General features: G+C 44.9%; 1 protein-coding gene across 2 annotated transcripts in view; it reads right to left on the bottom strand.

The window, feature by feature from the left end:
* COL5A1 (collagen type V alpha 1 chain) overlaps positions 1–20,443 on the bottom strand; it is a 248,110-nt gene that overhangs the window by 4,368 nt on the left and 223,299 nt on the right. Inside the window, exons 58-65 of one of the 2 annotated variants that reach the window (XM_084649659.1) lie at positions 18,319–18,426; positions 17,618–17,671; positions 17,152–17,187; positions 16,198–16,251; positions 15,396–15,654; positions 14,361–14,473; positions 11,894–11,962; positions 5,623–5,856 (exon numbers count right to left, since the gene is read on the bottom strand). In XM_084649659.1, the coding sequence (XP_084505785.1) occupies positions 5,623–5,856; positions 11,894–11,962; positions 14,361–14,473; positions 15,396–15,654; positions 16,198–16,251; positions 17,152–17,187; positions 17,618–17,671; positions 18,319–18,426 (927 nt within the window). Of the gene's footprint in view, positions 1–5,622; positions 5,857–11,893; positions 11,963–12,017; positions 12,087–14,360; positions 14,474–15,395; positions 15,655–16,197; positions 16,252–17,151; positions 17,188–17,617; positions 17,672–18,318; positions 18,427–20,443 lie in introns of both variants that reach the window. The other variant, XM_084649658.1, reaches the window with a different exon arrangement.

The following is a 20,443-nucleotide window of genomic DNA, read 5'->3' as shown; positions in this document are numbered from 1 at the left end:
AACCAGTTTCAAAAATCTTTGGCCAGACTGTGGGGATTCTTTGCAGTTGCGCTGTGGATTATTTCTACAGAGGTTAAACCAAGCACATTCTAAAAGGGAAAAGGGGCCAGGCTATTCACCAGCTCCAAGACTCATTAATAGAATGACCCCTACCCTGAATATATATGTTCCACTGTCCTTGACACACACAATTGTATGGGGCGATTCATTCCCATTCAACAAAAACGGGGAGCGGTTACTTTCATGAAAAATGACTCTGGAGAAGCCTAAGCAGCCGCTGAGTGCATGCAGAGACGTTACCCCAGTCTTCAGCACATACCAGGGCTGGGACAGGAGACTAGTAAAATTGTTGTGGCTGCAGTATTGTTGTTTTAACTCCCTGAGGATGCTCGTGGGATGTTGAGCAAATGTGTGCAATTTAATTGAAATGTATTAGTTTGGCTATTATCCAAGCGCAACAAAAAAAGACCACATTTAAAGTCTGATGGAATTTGCAAGGTGATGTTGTCTTTTTATCATGCCTGCTGGCCACACAGTTATTTCCGAAATATAAATAATTATCAGAGGGGCAGAAGTGCACCCACGGGCATACAAAACTGCACAGACCAGTGAATTTATGGAGGGGCTTTTTTTTGGCTCTACCGTGTCCTCTGATTCATGTGTCTCGGAAGGACAGGCTATATCACAGCAACCAAAAAGGGGCTATAAGACCAGTGAAAACACATTCAAGTAATGGCCCAAACATTAGCACTGGAATTCCTTTGGTATTCGCTGTAACAGAATGAATCATGGCAGGAGTGTGCACTTGATCAGCTTCCACAGGAACTCTGCAACAAGGCCACATTGCTTAGAGAGCCATTATTGCTAGGACCCAATCCTTGCTGGCCTAACTCTGGCAAAAATCGCCTTAGCAAGCCTGTGGCCTGTTTCTGCAAGGAATGGAGTGCCCTCAACTCCCATTGAAATCAATGTGCGTTGAGGGTGCCCAGTGCTGTGCAGGATGAAATTCACCCTGTGCAGAAGATGACCACAAGTTCATGCACCATTTAAAGCCTCACAGGTGTGTAGACTGTCTCCTGGCTCCCTGCACCCGCAGATACCCAGGGACTGGCTGGCTCTGACACGAGTGGCTGAATAGCAGCCATGGCACTTAGGTTCAGATGGATGGATTTGGAAATGGTGGATGTTGCAGAGCAGGAGTGACATTCCCAAGCCCGAGTCATGAAGACTAAGGAAATTTACCAAATCCAGACCAACAGGCTACGTCTACATGGCAGCACACAGGGCTCGTGCAGCTCCATGCCACAGTGAAAGGATCTGGCACGGGGAAGGCAGTGGGGAAAGGCTCTGAGCTCCCTGCTGCTGGAGACTTTCACGGCGGTGGGTGAGGGAAGGCTCTGGCAGGAAGGAGGCAGCGGGACACTACCCTACTAAAAACTGCGGTGTGGATGTAGGAGGCATTGCTTGGGCGCGTAGAGAGCCGTGTAGGGTCTGTACTCTGGGGAGCAAGGCATGTAGGGCACACTACTCGACTTACCGAAGCTCGGCCTCCCTGTCTATGCTGCCAGCTATACCTGTGCGAGTTGGGTGTGCACTGTCCGTCCCCTTTAGGCCTCCATAGGTGTAGACGTATATTTAGAGTGCAAGGTCTCTGGGGCAGGGACCATGTCCGCCCCATCGGCCAGGAGCCTAGCGCACCTCTGGGCGCGGAACAAGTCATAAATAACATGTTATAATAATCTTTGCTGTAGGTGCAGCTGAGAAACTGAAAAAAAAAAAAGAATGGGGCCAGGTGCCTGGTTGGAGTAAACTGACATAGTCTCACTGAAGTCAAGGGAGCCTGGCGATTTACACCGGCTCAGGATCCGGCCCATTCTGTTTTGACTAGTTTCTCTTTTTTGCACTCTTTTCAAGTACGGTAGCATAGCACAATTTAATCTGAGACTTAACCTTTGAAGACCCATCTCTCCAGGGGCTGTGTGGTCCAATGGATAGGCCACGTAACTGGGACTCAGAAGACTCAGGTTCGATTCCTGACTCTGCGACTATCTTGCTTTATGACCTTGGACAAGTCACTTTACCTCTCTGTGCCCATTTCTGTTCCCACAATTTGTCTATTTAGACTGTAAGCTCTTTGGGCCGGCGAGCGTCTCTTAGTGTCTGTGTAGCGGCTAGCACAATAAATCCTCAATCTCATTCAGAGTCTCTAGGTGCTACTGCAGTGGTAACGATAGCCACCAGTCACAATCCCTTGTGCTCTTGCTGTTTATTCAGCCCCATATTCTTCCATTTGTGACATCCAAACGGATTGCTCTAATAACAGGTTATGTTACAGTTTCTGGTAACAAACAACAACAGAGGCAAATAAACTCTTAAGAGGGCCTGTTTTCCTGCAAATATCCGCAGCTACAGAAAGAACACGGGAACAGGAATGTAGAAAACGTAGGCCACCCGAGCAAAATAATTTCTAACTGTAATGTTTTTCATCAAGCATATGGACTTTTAAATCTGGGATGCATGCTCTTCCAGCTTCCCTGAGACTTAGTACGGAAAGGTAAGATGGGGGGTGATTTTTCTAAGGCACATCATATTGTCAAGAGATATGAAATACTTGAGAATAAACTTTCCCTTGTGGCTTCTGAGTGTTTTCAGCTATGGGATGAGCACTCTTCATCTCTCTGCAGCAGCATTAAGAGAATGAGTGACTCTAATTGAATTTTCCGTCCATGCTTCTGTAGCAAAAACACTCCGGCTTCCAAATGGAGTTCGACTTAATCTCTTAAATTCTATGAAGGGTTCACTCCCTTAGACGTCTCAATATTTTCTTTTAGTCCTGTGGATTTTGATCATCCCAGTGGCGGGAGGAGAGGTTTTGCATATGTCTGAGCCTTAGGAACCTGGGTCCCAGCATGAACTGAATTGGCAAACATTACACCAATTTTTCCAGACAGGTAGCTGCAATTTTCAGAAGGGCTCAGTGCCTAAAACTAGATTCCAGATTTTCAGAGGTGCTCAGCTCCCAGTTAGGTTAAAAAATACACCTTTGAAAATCTGGCCCTTATTTAGACTCATAGAATATCAGGGTTGGAAGGGACCTCAGGAGGTCATCTAGTCCAACCCCCTGCTCAAAGCAGGACCAATCCCCAACTAAATCATCCCAGCCAGGGCTTTGTCAAACCTGACCTTAAAAACTTCTAAGGAAGGAGATTCCATCACCTCCCTAGGTAACGCATTCCAGTGTTTCACCACCCTCCTAGTGAAATTTTTTTTCCTAATATCCAACCTAAACCTCCTCCACTGCAACTTGAGACCATTACTCCTCGTTCTGGCATCCGCTACCACTGAGAACAATCTAGATCCATCCTCTTTGGAACCCCCTTTCAGGTAGTTGAAAGCAGCTATCAAATCCCCCCTCATTCTTCTCTTCCACAGACTAAACAATCCCAGTTCCCTCAGCCTCTCCTCATAAGTCATGTGTTCCAGTCCCCTAATCATTTTTGTTGCCCTCCGCTGGAGGTTTCCCATTTTTCCACATCCTTCTTGCACTGTGGGGCCCAAAACTGGACACAGTACTCCAGATGAGGCCTCATCAATGTCGAATAGAGGGGAACGATCACGTCCCTTGATCTGCTGGCAATGCCCCTACATATACATCCCAAAATGCCATTGGCCTTCTTGGCAACAACGGCACACTGCTGACTCATATCCAGCTTCTCGTCCACTGAAACCCCTAGGTCCTTTTCTGCAGAACTGCTGCCTAGCCGTTCGGTCCCTAGTCTGTAGCGGTGCATGGGATTCTTCCGTCCTAAGTGCAGGACTCTGCACTTGTCCTTCTTGAATCTCATCAGATTTCTTTTGGCCCAATCCTCTAATTTGTCTAGGGCCCTCTGTATCCTATCCCTGCCCTCCAGCGTATCTACTTCTCCTCCCAGTTTAGTGTCATCTGCAAACTTGCTGAGGGTGCAATCCACACCATCCTCCAGATCATTAATGAAGATATTGAACAAAACTGGCCCCAGGACCGACCCCTGGGGCACTCCACTTGATACCAGCTGCCAACTAGACATGGAGCCATTGATCACTACCCGCTGAGCCCGACAATCTAGACAGCTTTCTATCCACCTTATCGTCCATTCATCCAGCCCATACTTCTTTAATTGTTGGCAAGAATACTGTGGGAGACCATATCAAAAGCTTTGCTAAAGTCAAGGAGCAACACGTCCACTGCTTTAGCTACCAAAGAAATAGCTGAGTTTTTAAAAATTTGGCCTGAATTTTTTGGGTAGTGAAACTTAAAAATCTGGCCTGAACTCTTGAAAATCAGGCCCTTAGAATCTAAGATGAGCCTGCAAAATATGTGCAAACACAAATCCCACAATTACATGCACAAACGGCAAACATGCATACCTACATCTGGATGAATCACAACTCAATTTACTTGCACCAATACCTGATTAGACACAAATGCAGGCAAGGTGCGTGCTATTTTTGTGGTTAAATTTAGGCACCTATATTTCCAATTCTTGTCTCCAGTGGAAATTTTGCCTCCATAATCTCTCTCTCTAAGGTACTTCAATGATCCCTATTAAAATAGTTTTGGAACACCTCACAATCTTTTACTTATTACTGCTATTATCCCCATTTTACAGATGGGATACTGACACCCAGAGAAACTTGTTCCTGATCACACAGGGTGCCTGGTCACACAGGGTGCCATGATAGAGCAGGGAACTGAACCTAAGTCTCATATGTCCCAGGCCAGTGCCCCAACCACTGGAATCATCCTTCCTACAGGATTAGGCCTTGTGTAGGATTGCCCTATTACCAGGGGAAAGGCTTCAAGCATTGAACTAACTGAACCCTCGCTTCCTAGATCCTTTGTCAATTTTAAGAATGAAGTCATGCAGTAGAGGTACATGGTAACACAATCCTTTTAAATCAGGAGGCTGATCAAATATCACCAGGCTTGCATGCTTCAGATGTACAAATTCATCACAATACCACTCCCCACTCTGGGAAGTTGGCTCTGGTTTTTCCACTGCATGCTCCCAAACCCCAGCCTTTCAGGATAGATTTACAGACTTCACTCCTCTGTGGAATCATACCATTGTGTAACTATAAAATAAACTGCTTCCAAAATACTTAATTAAAGAAGACTTGAAAGACTTCTATGTGGTAGGTACGTAATTATTGTCCCCTTTACAGATAAGTAAACTGAGTCATTGAGAGGTTAAGGTGAAAATGCTCAGAAGTGGCCACCCATTTTAAGCACCTTGCTTTTAGGTGCCCAACAAGAAACACCTAGAACTCAGCATAGGTACTGAGAACTCCCCCTCCTAATTGAAGACAGTGGAAACTAACTTCTCAGCACCTCTAAAACATCAGGTCCCAAGTCTTCCAAGTTGGGAACCAAAAAACGGAAGCAACCAAAATCAGGGGACACTTGAAAATTTTTGAAGTGACTTCCCCCAAAATCATACACTGAGTAAGTGGCAGAGCTAGGGAAGAAAAAACCCTGAGTCTTGACTGACACCCCCGCAGCTCTAGTTACTAAGCCAGAATGACTCTGCTTTGTGTGCAGAAGTTCCTCCTATGTCTAACTCTGTCAGCGTGTATACTTACTGCACAACCGTCTAGGACAGCCCTTATGTAAGGGTTGTTGTCGTAGGACATCTCCTCATCGTTGGAGCCCAGGAAGCGGATGGCTTTGTCGTAGCTGCCTGTGGTGGCATCCTGCCATGCTACAGACTGGTAGCAATTATAGGTGATGTTCTGGTTTGCGGAGGCGCTCAAGAGCCTCAGGAAAGTCATCTGCACCACTCCGATGGGATTGCCGTCCGAATCCACGTAGGAAAGCTGAGAGAAATGGAAAACAGAGAAGGGGAAATGCTAGGCAGTGATGTGAAACATGCCTCTGGGAAACGCAAGTAGCCGATACAGAATTATGGACTCAAAAATGCTCCGTGGGAGAGTTAATCTCTTCATGGAAAACCGATACCAGTCATTAGCATGCCACCATCCCTGTCATCTCTACCCATTCTTATCAGCATCCTGTCAATGGACACTTGCACTCCACTGCAGCTGGCATACATGTCACAGACGAGACAGTCTCTTTGTCTGGGTGGTTAGGACTTCATTTCACACACACCCAGCCATTTGCACAAAACCGTTACCGACCAATGAAAAGGTCAAATTATAGGCCCCTGCTACGTTATGACTTTCTATTACAGGACCGTCGCCATGGTTTTGCTGCCATTGCTTGGATGCCAGCCATCCCTGCTGCTCTGAAGGGAATTTTCTTTCTCCTGCTGATTCTGGGCCATCTGTGAATAAAAAAAACTAAGGCAAAAGTGGGGCATACGGTCAAGGGGAGATAAGTCTCCAAGACTTCCATCCTGTTGGAAAAACATGGAAATAATGGGTGAGGTCCGGTGCTAAGTAAGCTCTGGTCCCACGGAAGTCATGGGGCATATTATCCTTGACTTCAATGAGAGCAGAGTTAGGCCAGCACTGAGGGCTTCAGAAAACCCTACCTTCCATCTTCTGAAAGAGTTTGCTAAAGGTAACATTGTCGTCACGAATGGGGCATCTTTAGTGTTGTCTGTAGTTTGGCATGTGAGATCTTCTGATCCCGGAGGACATCTTTTGATGTATGGCTGAGATATTTTGCCATTCATTTCGACCAGGAGCTGGTGTTCCACCATCAAATACCTTTGAAACTGATTTGCAATGTGTCATACAGACATAATATTCCTGGCGAAAGGAGCCACAGTCCTGTTCATGGCTAGGTATGCGTTCTCTTCCTCTGCATGTGCTAGTTTACGGTATGTATGCAGAGGTTCTGCCGGGGGATCCTTCCAAAGCCTCTGACAACACAGCGTTCAAGGCCGTCATCTGCTAAATTTGAGGGTAGAAGGATTTAAAAATATACAGCTTTCACCTCTTGTTTAGCCTAATGCTGGAACTTCTTCCACCAAACTAGCAGCACCAGGCCTGGACACTAGGGAGGGTGGTTTAGCCTTTGAGTAAATGATAAATCCACTATACATTTCAGCAGGGACTCAAGAAACTGAGCCTTTCAATAGACCCCTCGTTTTCATGGCTGAGACACCTTTACACTTCCAGTGCTGCTGAGACTCCCAGAGAATGGCACTGAAACACCAACAGCTGCCAAGTTGAATGCACCAAGAAACCTGGTTATTTGCTATTACTGCCAGCAGCATTTGTGCAAGAAAAGGATCAGAATCTGAAAGAGGCACAATTGTAGCACTAGTAAGTAACAATAGTGAGGATTGGGCAGGAATATGAGGGTATAGGCAGATGACAGCAGATAGAGGATCCCTGAGGGTAGTAAGATTGGACAAAGTGAGTGGGCGGAAGAGGGGGAAGGGAGAAACAGAGGTTATTTGGGGAGGAAGGAGAGAGAGAGAGGGAGATACAGAGTGACACTAGCAAGATGCAGAGGGCCTAGAGAAGAGACAGGCAAAGCCACTGAACCCTGGTGAGGAACCACACCCAGTCAAGGAGCCTATCGGTTTGCAATTTTTAAAACCTTTTACTGCATGCCATGAAATCTAAGGCAATGCATTTGCTCTTTCCCGTTCCTTCCCTATTCCATGTAAAGGTATGAAAATCACCTTCTCTCCCCTTATGGTGTATTATATATCTTTTGCAATACACAGCTATGTGAAATACTCTACAACTCCTTACAACTCAGACCCTTTGATGGACCTGAAAGCAATACTGCTCTGGAAGGCTTTTCATCTGCAACTGGAACCTCATCCTGTAGGCTATCAAAGGCCAGATGAGCGAATGCATAATATACCCATTCCAGTGTGGTTTTAAACTAATTATACAGAGACAGCATCTGCTGTCATGGCCAAGCCAGGAGAGCTGACACTTACAAATGTGATCTATCGACAGTCATTTCCTTTTGAAATAATCTGGAGAAAAATTCAGACACGCAAACAGTGCAGTGTTCCTTGCGGTGTCATCAAACTTCAAGGTACAGTACACACTGCAAACAGTCGGAGAGATTCACAGCCGGACAATAAAATCAGCAGCAATAGGTAATAATAATAAATAATAACAACAACAACAATAATATATACACGTATTTATACCAACCGGTTCTGGTGTCAGGATCCCTTGCGCATCTCCTCCTGAGTGTTAAACATGACTGAACAGGAGAAAGCCATGCATGCCAGATGAGAAAATATGAGTGAGCCACCAGGATATAGAAGGAGATGAACACATGTGCTAACTGCCCAGCACCTGTTCAGGGGCACACAGAGCTGATAGGCATCGCCCAATTCCACCAGGACTCTCTTTTTTTTAAGCTGTGTTTGACCTTGGCATCCAATATCCCTTTGAAGTGGGCAGAGATGTGGTTCTTTAGATGCTGTGCTAGGGTCCGGCCTTGAAGCCTTTCAACTGGAGCCAATGGGGTGAGTTATGTGCAGAATTGCTAGTGGAAGCGTGGCTTTGCAGAATTAGTCCCTTCCTTATTTATGCATTACAATAACAATTCATGATTGATGCCATATGGCAATAAATGATTATAGGCTTGGATAGGTATAAAGCATAATTAGCTCTAATAGGAGTCATACACTCATGCCAGGGCTGGAGTGCACACCCCAGAAGAAAAGATCTGCAATCTATTTACTTTTTTAACTATGCCCATCACTGAGAAGTGGTAGGAATTAACTCGGTCATCTGTCTGTATTTCATGACGCAACCAGTGGGTAAGAGATAATGGCATGGAAACATCACACCAGATGATTTTTCTGTTTATTATGTTAATGTCCTTTTTGATCTGTGGGGTTCTACAAACTGTTCCAAAAGAAAGGCCAACATTTTTAAGAGTGGGCACTTCAATTCCTGTTCAGCCACCTAAATAAGTGTCCTGAGATTTCAGCGGTACTGAGAACCCACAGCTTCCATTCACAGCCCCTGGAGTGTCTTTCCATTCCTTTCAACAGCCTTTGGCTCAAACCCTCAGTGTCCAGTGTGTCTGGGATGTGCAGACAGGCACTCAATCCACGGAGATCTAGCTATGGACTTTAACAAAAGCAGGACTGGATGCTTATAAGAGACCCACCAAACTCATTTACATTTTTGACCTAAGTCAGGATTTCAATTTCCAGTCAAAGTGCACTAACTCCCTCCACTTACCAGTACCAGCATTCTGTTCCATCCATTTTTCTGACATTGGCTGTGTTCTTAGAACCAAAGCATTGTTTTTATGGGTCACATGTTTAACCCTGGGGTATTCCATTGACAAATATCTTCTAGGTGCTGGGGGCTCTTTTCAAAAGAAAGGGTAGCATAGGTACAGAGCAAGAAAAAGGCAACAGAGAGAGAGAGATGAAACAAAGGGCTCCAAATAGCTTTGAAGTTCCTAGCAAAAAACAAAACAAAAACACCCCATAACCGAAATTTTAGACTGGCTATTCAGCCCTTAAAGTGAGTGGCTAATACTCAATGGACTGAACAAAAAAACACCAGTAAAACAGATACAGATATTAATTAGTGAAGTATTTTGAAATTAAGTCATGAGAAATTACCCCTCCCCTTCAAGATGCTTAAGAGGCTGAAGTGCTGGTTTTAAGCCCCTCTGTGACACGTTCAGAATACAACACCGCTGTTTGGGGTGTGCGCTGCAGGAACAGCTATGGAAGCCGTTGCTCTCTCATGGACAGAATCAGAGTGTTCAGCGCTTAGTGACAAAGAATATGGCTTGAGAAAATAAGGCAGTGTCTTTGTTTATTGGTTGGTTTTTAAGGTGGAAGTTTGATGTGTACTGCAGCAAAACTCTGCAGAGGAAGTTACAGGAGGCCCACACAGCCCAAGCAGGCTGACTCTGTGTGTGAGGAAGGAAGGGGGGAGGGAGAGCTCAGTGGCTTGAGCATTGGCCTGCTAAACCCAGGGTTGTGAGTTCAATCCTTGAAGGGGCCATTTAGGGATCTGGGGCAAAAATTGGGGATTGGTCCTGCTTTGAGCAGGGGGTTGGACTAGATGACCTCCTGAGGTCCTTTCCAACCCTGATATTCTAGGATTCTAAGGAGATGCTGGGTATATACAGCGGGTCAGCTCCTCTGCTAGTGCAAAACGGTGTAGCGTTAATTCAGGGGTTCTCGAACTGGGGTTATTACACTGGGGGGTCGTGAGCTGTCAGCCTCCACTCCAAACCCTGCTTCACCTCCAGCATTTATAATAGCGTTAAATATTTTTAATTGGTAAGGGGAGCGGGGGGTTGCACTCAGAGACTTGTTGTGTGAAAGGGGTCACCAGGACAAAAGTTTGAGAACCACTGCTCTAATTACTCCGGTGGTGCTGAGGATCTGGCCCAGTGTGTATTCTTTTCTTCCCAAATCCAATTGATTTCCACAGAGCTCATTACTTGCTTGTTCACAAGTCCCAACGGACCTGAGATTCGTTCAGGAGCTTTCTGTTCTTTGAAGGGCCCTGTTCATGCTAATCATTCCACAATGAAACCTACAAACATAGTTTATGGACCCTTGGATACTGTTCTGTATTTCCATAAAACGCAGTCATTCTACAGTAGATTTCATCTTTCCACAGCTACATCCCAGCCCCCAACACCTCCGGGGCATGTATTGCAGACCAGTGGTTCTCAACCACGGGGCCCGTGGGGGGCTGCAAGGAAGTTTCAAGCCGTCTGCTGAAATAAACCAGAGAGCAGGACCCGTGCTGAACTTGCTGGGGCCCAGGGCAGAAAGCCGAAGCCCGAGCCCTCCCCCACCCCATGTGGGGCTGAAGCTGCAGCCTGACCAACAAAGCTTTGAGGGGCCCCCTGTGGTGGGGGTTCCCAGGCAGTTGCCCTGCTTGCGACCCCCTAATGCCGGCCCTGGCTTTTAAGCTCCTGGATATGCAGGAAACCAGTTGCAGCACAGTCAGGCCGAGGAATTTTTAATAGCATGTTGGGGGCCTTAGGAAGAAAAAGGTCGAGAGCCCCTGTTGTAGATGTTTGTTTGTAAACTATCTGTGCTTTCCTTCTTTCCTCAATTCCTCACTTCCTTGGTTTCTCTGTTGTAGAATGGAGATATCATGAATTGTTCAACTGACAGAGATTCTTCTTCCCTTTAAAACTTTAACAGTGTCTCTAGGCCAAGTTCTAGTTCACACAGGCTTAGAGAGTATGTGCATGGTTTGAAACCCTTCTTCTTCAGTGGCTTTACTCCATTTCGCCAAGACTAATGGAGGTGGTGTGGGAAGTGGGATACTTCTGCTAGGAGAGTGTACTGAAGACAGACTCATGATGCCCTGGACTCAGCAACAATATCGGGACATGAAACTGAAGGATCTAACTCCAGTGGGTTGGCTTATTACTCTATTACATGCCACATGTGCCCTTAGAGTTGGCTGAAATACAGAAAATAATTCACAGACATTTTTGAGGGAAAAACTTCCCATTTTTCCACTGGAAAACTTCCTCGTAAAAAAAAAAAAAAAATTCTGGCCAAGTCTAGTATTTGTGTAGACCCGAACACTGCAGTATGTAAGTGTTGATCTAGGCTACAGTTAGTAGGCTTTGGTAGCACAGTGATGACTGGTTGTGATTCAGAACAGTGGCCAGTTCCAGCTGCTAGATTCGGCTATTGTACTAAAGAAGCTACCAACTCCCGTCAGAGACCCTGATCCAGCAAGGTACTCAAGTGAATGCCTAGTGTTAAGCACCTTCCCCGAAGAGAGTCATATAAATGTGCCTCCAATATATTTTAGTCAGTTTTCCACCTTAATTTTTTTTTTAAAAGGTGTCCTATGATGGTTATTAGTCCAACATGCAGAGTGCAAACAGTTTGGCCATAACCAAAGCGGACGTGGCTGACGTGCTCAGATTCAGACTGTAGGGCCAAGGTTAGCCACTTACCAAGGAACCCCGCTTGTACTGACTATACCAGGTGGAAGGCTGCTCTTTGGGCCAACGAGCCATTTTGCTCTGTAAAATATGAGACGGGTTAAAGACCAACAGAAAGCGGTAGGGTGCCTCTTACCAGTTTACCGCGCTTGAATTCACTGAACCAGGAGCCCGGGGTTTCCTTTGGCCAAGAAGTAATTCTAGCCTAAATTGTGGGCGGGAAAGTGGAAGAGAGAAAGAGAGAAACAAAGAAAGAAAAGGTTACATTCAATTGCACATCCTGGGTCTGTCTGTCTCACTGAAACTGTCTAACTTTAACACATAGTTTCTTAAACTTTATACACTGGTAATAAAAACAGTCTGCTGAGCCTTAGGGTCCTGACAGCTTCTAAATTAGAAGGTTCATCGCTTGACATTGGGGTTAGGACATTCCACCATGGCACACAGGTATAAACTGCCTTGGCATCACCTTTCATTGCTACGAGGTTAATGATCTGTAACCTCTAGATATCTGCTGATGGAAAATTGACAGCACATTTTGCGGGAGGATGGCAAAAAAAAAAAAGAGAGAGAGAAAAGTATTAGCGGAAAACGATCCATTTATCTACATGGGGATTGGTGGGGGGCAAGGATGGAAAAGCAACACTGAGAATGGAGAAGGCTGATGTTAGTCCAATGTCAAATCCAGATGTGCTGGGGCCAGGAGAGGCTAGGCTAGGTGAATTAATAAAACACCAGCATCTGCTTTGTGTGTTTGAGCACCGGTAACATACTGTAAATGGAATGTGTAGTCCTTGGCAGGTAATGAACCAGAATACATGGTGGAGTCCCAACTGAACAGTCTGTAATGATCCAGATTGTGACCTTGATAAGGAGAAGAGTTGCCAAACCATCCTTCCTGGAGGACCCTTTACAGCTGTGAATTTGAATATTCCCTTTTCAGTCAGACCAAGGGATGTGGTTAATGGGGGAGGAGGCAGCAATAGAATTTAGTTAATATTCCCTCATTATTCCACCAGCTTCCTCATTGTTGCTTTCACTTGCTCCAAGAGCAATGACTGAACTAGATGTAGGTGCTGTGGGATTATTCTCTCCTGCACAGGAGGAGAACCATAACATGAAACAGTGCATTTTTGCCATGCTGTGGATGCACTGAGACAGGATACATTTTTCAGGCCATGCAGCGGCCCATAATAAAATAGCCACAAATACCTATGCAAGTAATTAATGTTAATGAGGCAGATAGGCTGGATTCTCCTCTCACTTATGCCATTGTATGTGTTAGAAGAATCAGTCCCACTGGGAATACTGCAATAACATTATCTACTTGCAAAGTCAATACCGTAAGAATTTTTAAAACTACAAAATCATACTCAGATTTTGATAGTTTAATAATCAATGACTGGAGAAGAACAACGGTGGTCTAACACCAAAGAGAAGAAATGTATCTTCTGTTTAAACAATCCCCAAAAGAACCCCTGGGAAATTCTGCACTGCACATCGCTTGTTCCATGCTGATGTATATTTCTAGGGGTTGAATTATCTCAGCAAGTGAACAGTTTATATCGGGGTGCACAGGAGTGATGAATCTCTCTTGTCTATACCCTAACCCAGCCTGTGAAGTCCTTCTTGATGGTACTGAGAGGATCCTTGGCAGCCACCTTGGAAGAGATCACATTTACCTAGTGGAGACACTAAATTTAAGAGTAGGACTTTACACCTGATGATCAACCCATAATATAAAGCAGATGGATATGGGGCAGGGAGGAGCACCTTACTGCAACTGAAAGACACTTAGAGAACTTGTCATGGTCAACTAGATGTGACTGGCTGAGTTACTACCGGAGGGATCCTTGGAATTATGAGGATGGGAAAGCATATCGTTGCCCGTTAACTAAACTGATTCACACCCCGTCTGTGTACCAACTGAATGCCATGAACTGTCCTGATCCTCGGTGTGGTAGTTTGGAACACCCAAATACCCAACATGAATAACAGGAGAAATTACAGCAGAACAACATTTCTCCACTATGTCAGAAGATTCGGTCAAAGTAGAAGAGGAACCAGCAGTGCTGAGGGACAAAACCATCAGAGTAGCAGCAACTGCTGAACTGGGGATAAAAAGAGTAGATTAAATAAACCTCATGGCGAACTACAGTAGAGACAATGATGGAGAAGTTTGTCTTTGTAAAGCAATGCAAAAAAAAAAGTAAGGTATCAACATTCATCATGCTTCAGAGACCATCAAAACCTTGCCCTAAAACAGTGTAAAAAGTGCTTACTCATCCAGTGAAATGCGCTCAGTAAACATATTCCAAAACCAGTCTTGAGTCTGACATTAACAAAATGTATTGGATCTTTAATTTTTACTTTCCCTTGTTGAGGTTATCTGATCAAGGTGACTAGCTATGAATATGCACAATAGAAAACACTCCATTACCAGCTTCCGAAGAAAACTACACAGTTTGTGGGAACTTACTCCTTCAGATTTCTTATCAGGGAAGATACAGGTCTCGCCACCAGCTGTGAAGTTACAGTAAACTTTGAAAGAGTCCCTTGAACATCCTTGATTAGGATCAACCCAGTATTCACCTGGAAGTTGAGGAAAAACGATTAGCCTATATGAAGTTAAGAATGTATCAGAACTTCCACAACTTCCTCAGGATCAAACCCAACCATTTCCATCCCAGGGATAAGATTATATTACATCTATGTGGACAGCCAACACGTTTCTCCTTATATAGAGAATAGAGTAATAGAGACCTGGATATAACAAGGCTCCGCAGTCAACATGCAAAGTGTAGTATGTGGAACAGGTCACCATTACAAATTCAAAACTGGAACACTACTACAGTGATCCTGCTGCAGCCTTTTACGCACCTGAAAAATTTCCAAATAAACGCTTCATTAATTCCAACACCTACTAGTGGCTTTTGGAACAGGTGGTAGTCATAGGGTAGACAAGGCTCCAGTGGCCAGACCCACAATCTGGCCCCCAGTATATATCTATACAGTACTTCATGCTTGACACATTGGATTTATAGTAGAACCGGTTGGATATTTTCCGTCAAAACTGTGTTTCAGTGGAAAACATGGGGTTTTGACAAAACTAAATTTTTCATGAAAAGTGTGTCTACTGCCTGTGGAAATGTTCAGTGTTTCATTGAAAAAAATGGAATGCCTGAAACACCTCCCCATTTTTGACTTTCGGCCAAAAACTGAAGTATTTTGATTCAAAGTGGAGCTGGGTCGCCTCATGGGAGTTGCTGTTCGAGTGCTTTCTGCTCCCATTCTCCTCTATGGGCTAGGCTCTCCGTCCTAACTACACCTCCCAGGGTGCAACAGGGTGAGGGGCTCTTGTGACAAGCCCATACCCCTCACCTCATGTTCGCAAGAAAATAAAAATCCTATTTTCCTACCAGCACTAAGTTGTACTAACAGGGTTTTGCAGATTTATGAACTCTGCTGGGAGCTCTTTCTGCCCCCCACCCCACTCCCAGCCCCAAGAACCTACCATCTGGGAAGTCGGGGTGGCACAACTGCAAGTCCTTGCAGGTACGAGCTGGGTTATGCTGGGTGCCCAAAGGATGCTTCATTTGCTCAATTTCCAGTTTCAAAGAGTTCAAGGAGCCGAAGATCTCCTCCATGCCATCCGCATAATCCATGTAGTTGTCGGTGTTTCCCTCATCAACCAGTTGGCTTGCATCAATGTTACGTCTGGTCCTCTTGGAGGACTGGATAGGCAGGGGCTGGATTACTTCCCCAGGAGGACCCTTGGTGTGAGGAAAGAACTTGCAACGTTAGCTTCATGGGGGAAACGTGAAAGGAACAGAAGAGACAGCCACAGGAACGACATGCTGTACTAGTGACAGGAAGATTCACCGCCACAGGACACGCACACACAGGAGGTCTCAAAGGTCCATTATGGTACTAATGAAAGTCCTCAGTCACCAGTGGAGTTTACAGGGCTCAGGCATTCAACCTGTGTAGTAGGAGAGAGTCTGGACAAGGTGTGCAGACTGCTGGGAAAGTCTTTTGGTGCTAAAAATATCCACCCTAGTTGGAAAGTCTTTCAAGAAAGATTCTTCACCTTCAGCCTGTGGGTTGAACCTTTCCACGCACACCTCTCTCCTTTTTTTTGTTCAGCCTTCTTGCCTCACTTCCCTCTCTGGTATTTCTAAGGCATCTATCTCCTCGGTATGGACTCACTGCATTCTGCCTCCTTATCAAGAACTCCCGGGGTTCCCAGCGGTATGTCGCACACTAATTCTAGCTCTCATTTCACCATACACTTCACCACAATGGGTTATACTTACGGGAGGTCCTGGTGGGCCTGGATGGCCAGATTCACCCTTTGGACCCGTTGGGCCCTGAGTGCAAAAAACAGAAGCAAGTGTGAGTGGCTCACTCAGTAAATACCAGCTGTCCATGCATGTCATTCTTTCTTTAAATTCCTTTCTGAAGGAAGGGCTCTTCCTCAGCCTCCAGCTATACCAACCACACATGGTTCTAACTAGGGCTTGTCAAAATATTTTTTTGGGGGGATGAAAAATAGCATTTTAACCAAAATGAATATTTTTGCAGAACATTTTCATTTTGGCAGTTATTTTCTGATATTTTGCTGAAAAAATAGAAGCTGAGAAACTTTTTCAGTAAAAGTTTTTGGCAAAATGTCCATATTTTGGTTAGGATTTATGTAGGCTTCTTTTTTTTCCCCAAAACATGAACATTTTAAACCAAAAAGGTTTTCAGAAACTGAAACAGAAATTTTAGGTTTTTGTTTGTGTAATGAATAACTGAATTTTGTGTATAGAACATACTGATAAACACATTTTTTTAAAATTTCCCCATTAAAAGTAACTGGCATTTTTCAACCAGCTATAGTTCTAACTTCACAGAGGAGGAACTGGTGACATTAAGCTAACTTAACTGGGTGTTTTCCACCCATTTCTTTGCTCTGTGTCACACCTACCACTTTTCCCTCACTGTCCATTTTTAAGGTCTCCATCTTTACAGCAATAGGTTTTCTTCTTACTTTCTACTGTTTTCATATTTCTGATCTTCTCAACAGTAATGTGGCAGAAAGTACAATGTGCTTAAAAGAAATATTTCCAATTATAATTTTTCATTTTAAACAGCCTGAAAGGACTGTATTTGCTAAGATAATCTTTAGCTAATTGCCTTGACTCTACTGATTTCTAATGGTGACAGTAGGTTATGCACCTAATAAAAATTCCTCAGCCTTTTAATTTTGTATTGTCTATACTTACTGATGACCCTTTAGCACCCTTTGGACCAGGGGGACCCTGAAGAGAGGAAAGAGAAAAATATATCATTAGCATTCGGCAAAAAATGTGAAATCATTTCATAGTCATTTGAATTTTTCAATGAATTCACTTCAGCCATGTTTGTGCCCATTTTCATTTTCTGCAGACATTTGAAGAGTTTGACTTTACTTGCCTATTAGTGAACATCAGAAATGTATGATTAATAATAACAAAGCACTTCAAAGTGCTACACAAATATTGATGAACTTAGCTGCACAATACCCCGGGGAGGTGTGTATCACACATTTATCCATATTTCATGGAAGCTGAGGTACAGAGCATTTACGTGACTTGTCAAAGGTCACACATTGCATCAGTGGCAGAGCCAGAAATAGGCCCCAGATTGTTTGACTTGCAGTTCTGTGCTTTTGCTGTTTGACCAAATGGCTTTTTGATTTCAGCTACATACCGGTAATCCTGGTGGACCTGGCGGTCCAATTGGACCAGAAGGACCGGTGATACCCTAAAAAGTAAAGGCAAAATAAAGTTTATTTCAATGTATTCATGTTGGTCATCATCTACGTACCATGAGCTCAGATTTCAAATTTGGGTGCTTAGTGACTGATGACTAAGTATGGAATAAAGCCCCCATCCTGCGGACTTATCCATGCAGGTGTGAGGGTCTACACACAGAGATCAGTGTACCGTCCCAGGGCCTGACTCCTTAAAAGAGCCACCTCATTTCCAGGTCTCACTTTTTTCCATTAGAGATAGGCCCAAGTTGCCCACTTCCCTGACCTTTCAGAGCACGGGGATTCAGCGTCTCTTTAGAAGGACAGGCCCAAATCACTAAGACCAAAACCAGTTTTGGATCTGGAGCAGAACTTCCCTTAAACTGAATTCCTTTAAGCTGAATAACTTCCAGCTGGTGTCCATCTCTAGCTTCTATAGGTACTGTATAGTATATTTGTATAGGAAATGTCATTAAAAAGTTAGCAAAAGCACCCTGTGTCATGCTGAGATGATGCTTCTGACCAGAGAAGGCCAACTACGCTATTAAAAAACAAGGTTTTAATCCTTTAAGCCCATATGAAGGCTCAGCATCGCTTCCCAGGCACATTTAATGAAAGACTCACGAATGACTCCAAAGTGCCCCTAAAAAACACCTACCTGCTCTCCTTTAGGTCCGGACGAACCTTGGGGTCCTGGGAGACCTCTGTCACCCTTTTCTCCCTGCTCACCAGGGGGCCCAATGAGGCCAATTAAACCTGGATGACCCTAGAGAACATAAATAGCAGAGGTTAATTAAGATCAGCTGTGTCATACTCTGGAAGATGTTGAGCACCAGAAACTCCTCCAGAAGACCCATCTATAAAAGGAAGAAACTAAACAGGTGGAAGGAAAGTGTTTGTACCTTTTGGGAATCCGGGGATGGGCAGGCACAAGGAAAGTGTTTGTAGCTGAGCATGAAAAGCAGCCAAAAATGCCCACAACTCCGAGTGTAATGAAAAACACGAGCTTTTTGCTAAAGGAATGCTGTAAAGATGATGACAGAAGTGGCACTGCTGTACTCTGGAGTCTGTTCTTTTCATACATTGACATATGCCGTGTTAATTTCTACAAATAAGGTTCAGAACCATTACCTCAAGCAAGCGTGTCTACCAAGTTACTGCCTCTTTCTTTGCCTCTTGCTCACTGGGTGCACTACACAGCATTGATAACTAGAGATTGCATAGGGACATAAGCATAACAGAACGGATCAGTTTAGTTTCCTGCATAATGTATCAATGCCAGGTAACTCCCAGGAAGGTATAACACATTAGCCATGTTTCAGAGTAACAGCCGTGTTAGTCTGTATTCGCAAAAAGAAAAGGAGGACTTGTGGCACCTTAGAGACTAACCAATTTATTAGAGCATAAGCTTTCGTGAGCTACAGCTCACTTCCTCAGATGCATATCATGGAAACTGCAGCAGGCTTTATATATACACAGAGAATATGAAACAATACCTATTCCCACCCCACTGTCCTGCTGGTAATAGCTTATCTAAAGTGATTTCCAGCACAAATCCAGGTTTTCTCACCCTCAACCCCCCCACACAAATTCACTCTCCTGCTGGTGATAGCCCATCCAAAGTGACAACTCTTTACACAATGTGCATGACAATCAAGCTGGGCTATTTCCTGCACAAATCCAGGTTCTCACATCCCCCCCACCCCCATACACACAAAAACTCACTCTCCTGCTGGTAATAGCTCATCCAAACTGACCATTCTTCAAGTTAAAATCCAAGTTAAACCAGAACATCTGGGGGGGGGGGGTAGGAAAAAACAAGAGGAAACAGGCTACCTTGCATAATGACTTAGCCACTCCAAGTCTCTATTTAAGCCTAAATTAATAGTATCCAATTTGCAAATGAATTCCAATTCAGCAGTTTCTCGCTGGAGTCTGGATTTGAAGTTTTTTTGTTTTAAGATAGCGACCTTCATGTCTGTGATCGCGTGACCAGAGAGATTGAAGTGTTCTCCGACTGGTTTATGAATGTTATAATTCTTGACATCTGATTTGTGTCCATTTATTCTTTTACGTAGAGACTGTCCAGTTTGACCAATGTACATGGCAGAGGGGCATTGCTGGCACATGATGGCATATATCACATTGGTGGATGTGCAGGTGAACGAGCCTCTGATAGTGTGGCTGATGTTATTAGGCCCTGTGATGGTGTCCCCTGAATAGATATGTGGGCACAGTTGGCAACGGGCTTTGTTGCAAGGATAAGTTCCTGGGTTAGTGGTTCTGTTGTGTGGTATGTGGTTGTTGGTGAGTATTTGCTTCAGGTTGCGGGGCTGTCTGTAGGCAAGGACTGGCCTGTCTGTAATGCTACACCAGAGATGGGCAAACTACAGCCCGCGGGTCACATCTGGGCTGCGGGACCGTCCTGCCCGGCCCCTGAGCTCTGGCCCGGGAGGCTTGCCCCCGGCCCCTTCCCCACAACGGGGTGTGAGCTCCTGCTGCTCTGAGCAGCATGGAAAAGGGACGGCAGTGGGGGAGTTGGGTAGGGGGTCCCGGGGGGGCGGTCAGGGGTCAGGGGGCAGTTGGATGGGGCAGAGTTTCTGGGGCAGTCAGGGGTTAGGGGGGGTTGCATAGGGCGTGGGAGTCCCGAGGGGCCTGTCATGGGGCAGGGGTGTGGATAGGTCAGGGCACTCAGGGGACAGGGAGCGGGGGGGTTGGATGGGGGAGGGATCCCGGGGGGGTGGGACAGTTTGGGGACAGGGGGTCCCAGGAGAGGGCATTCA

Source organism: Lepidochelys olivacea, assembly GCF_965140295.1.
Source record: "Lepidochelys olivacea isolate rLepOli2 genome assembly, chromosome: 16".
Taxonomy (NCBI): domain Eukaryota; kingdom Metazoa; phylum Chordata; order Testudines; family Cheloniidae; genus Lepidochelys; species Lepidochelys olivacea.
This window is presented reverse-complemented; position numbering and strand designations above follow the sequence as displayed.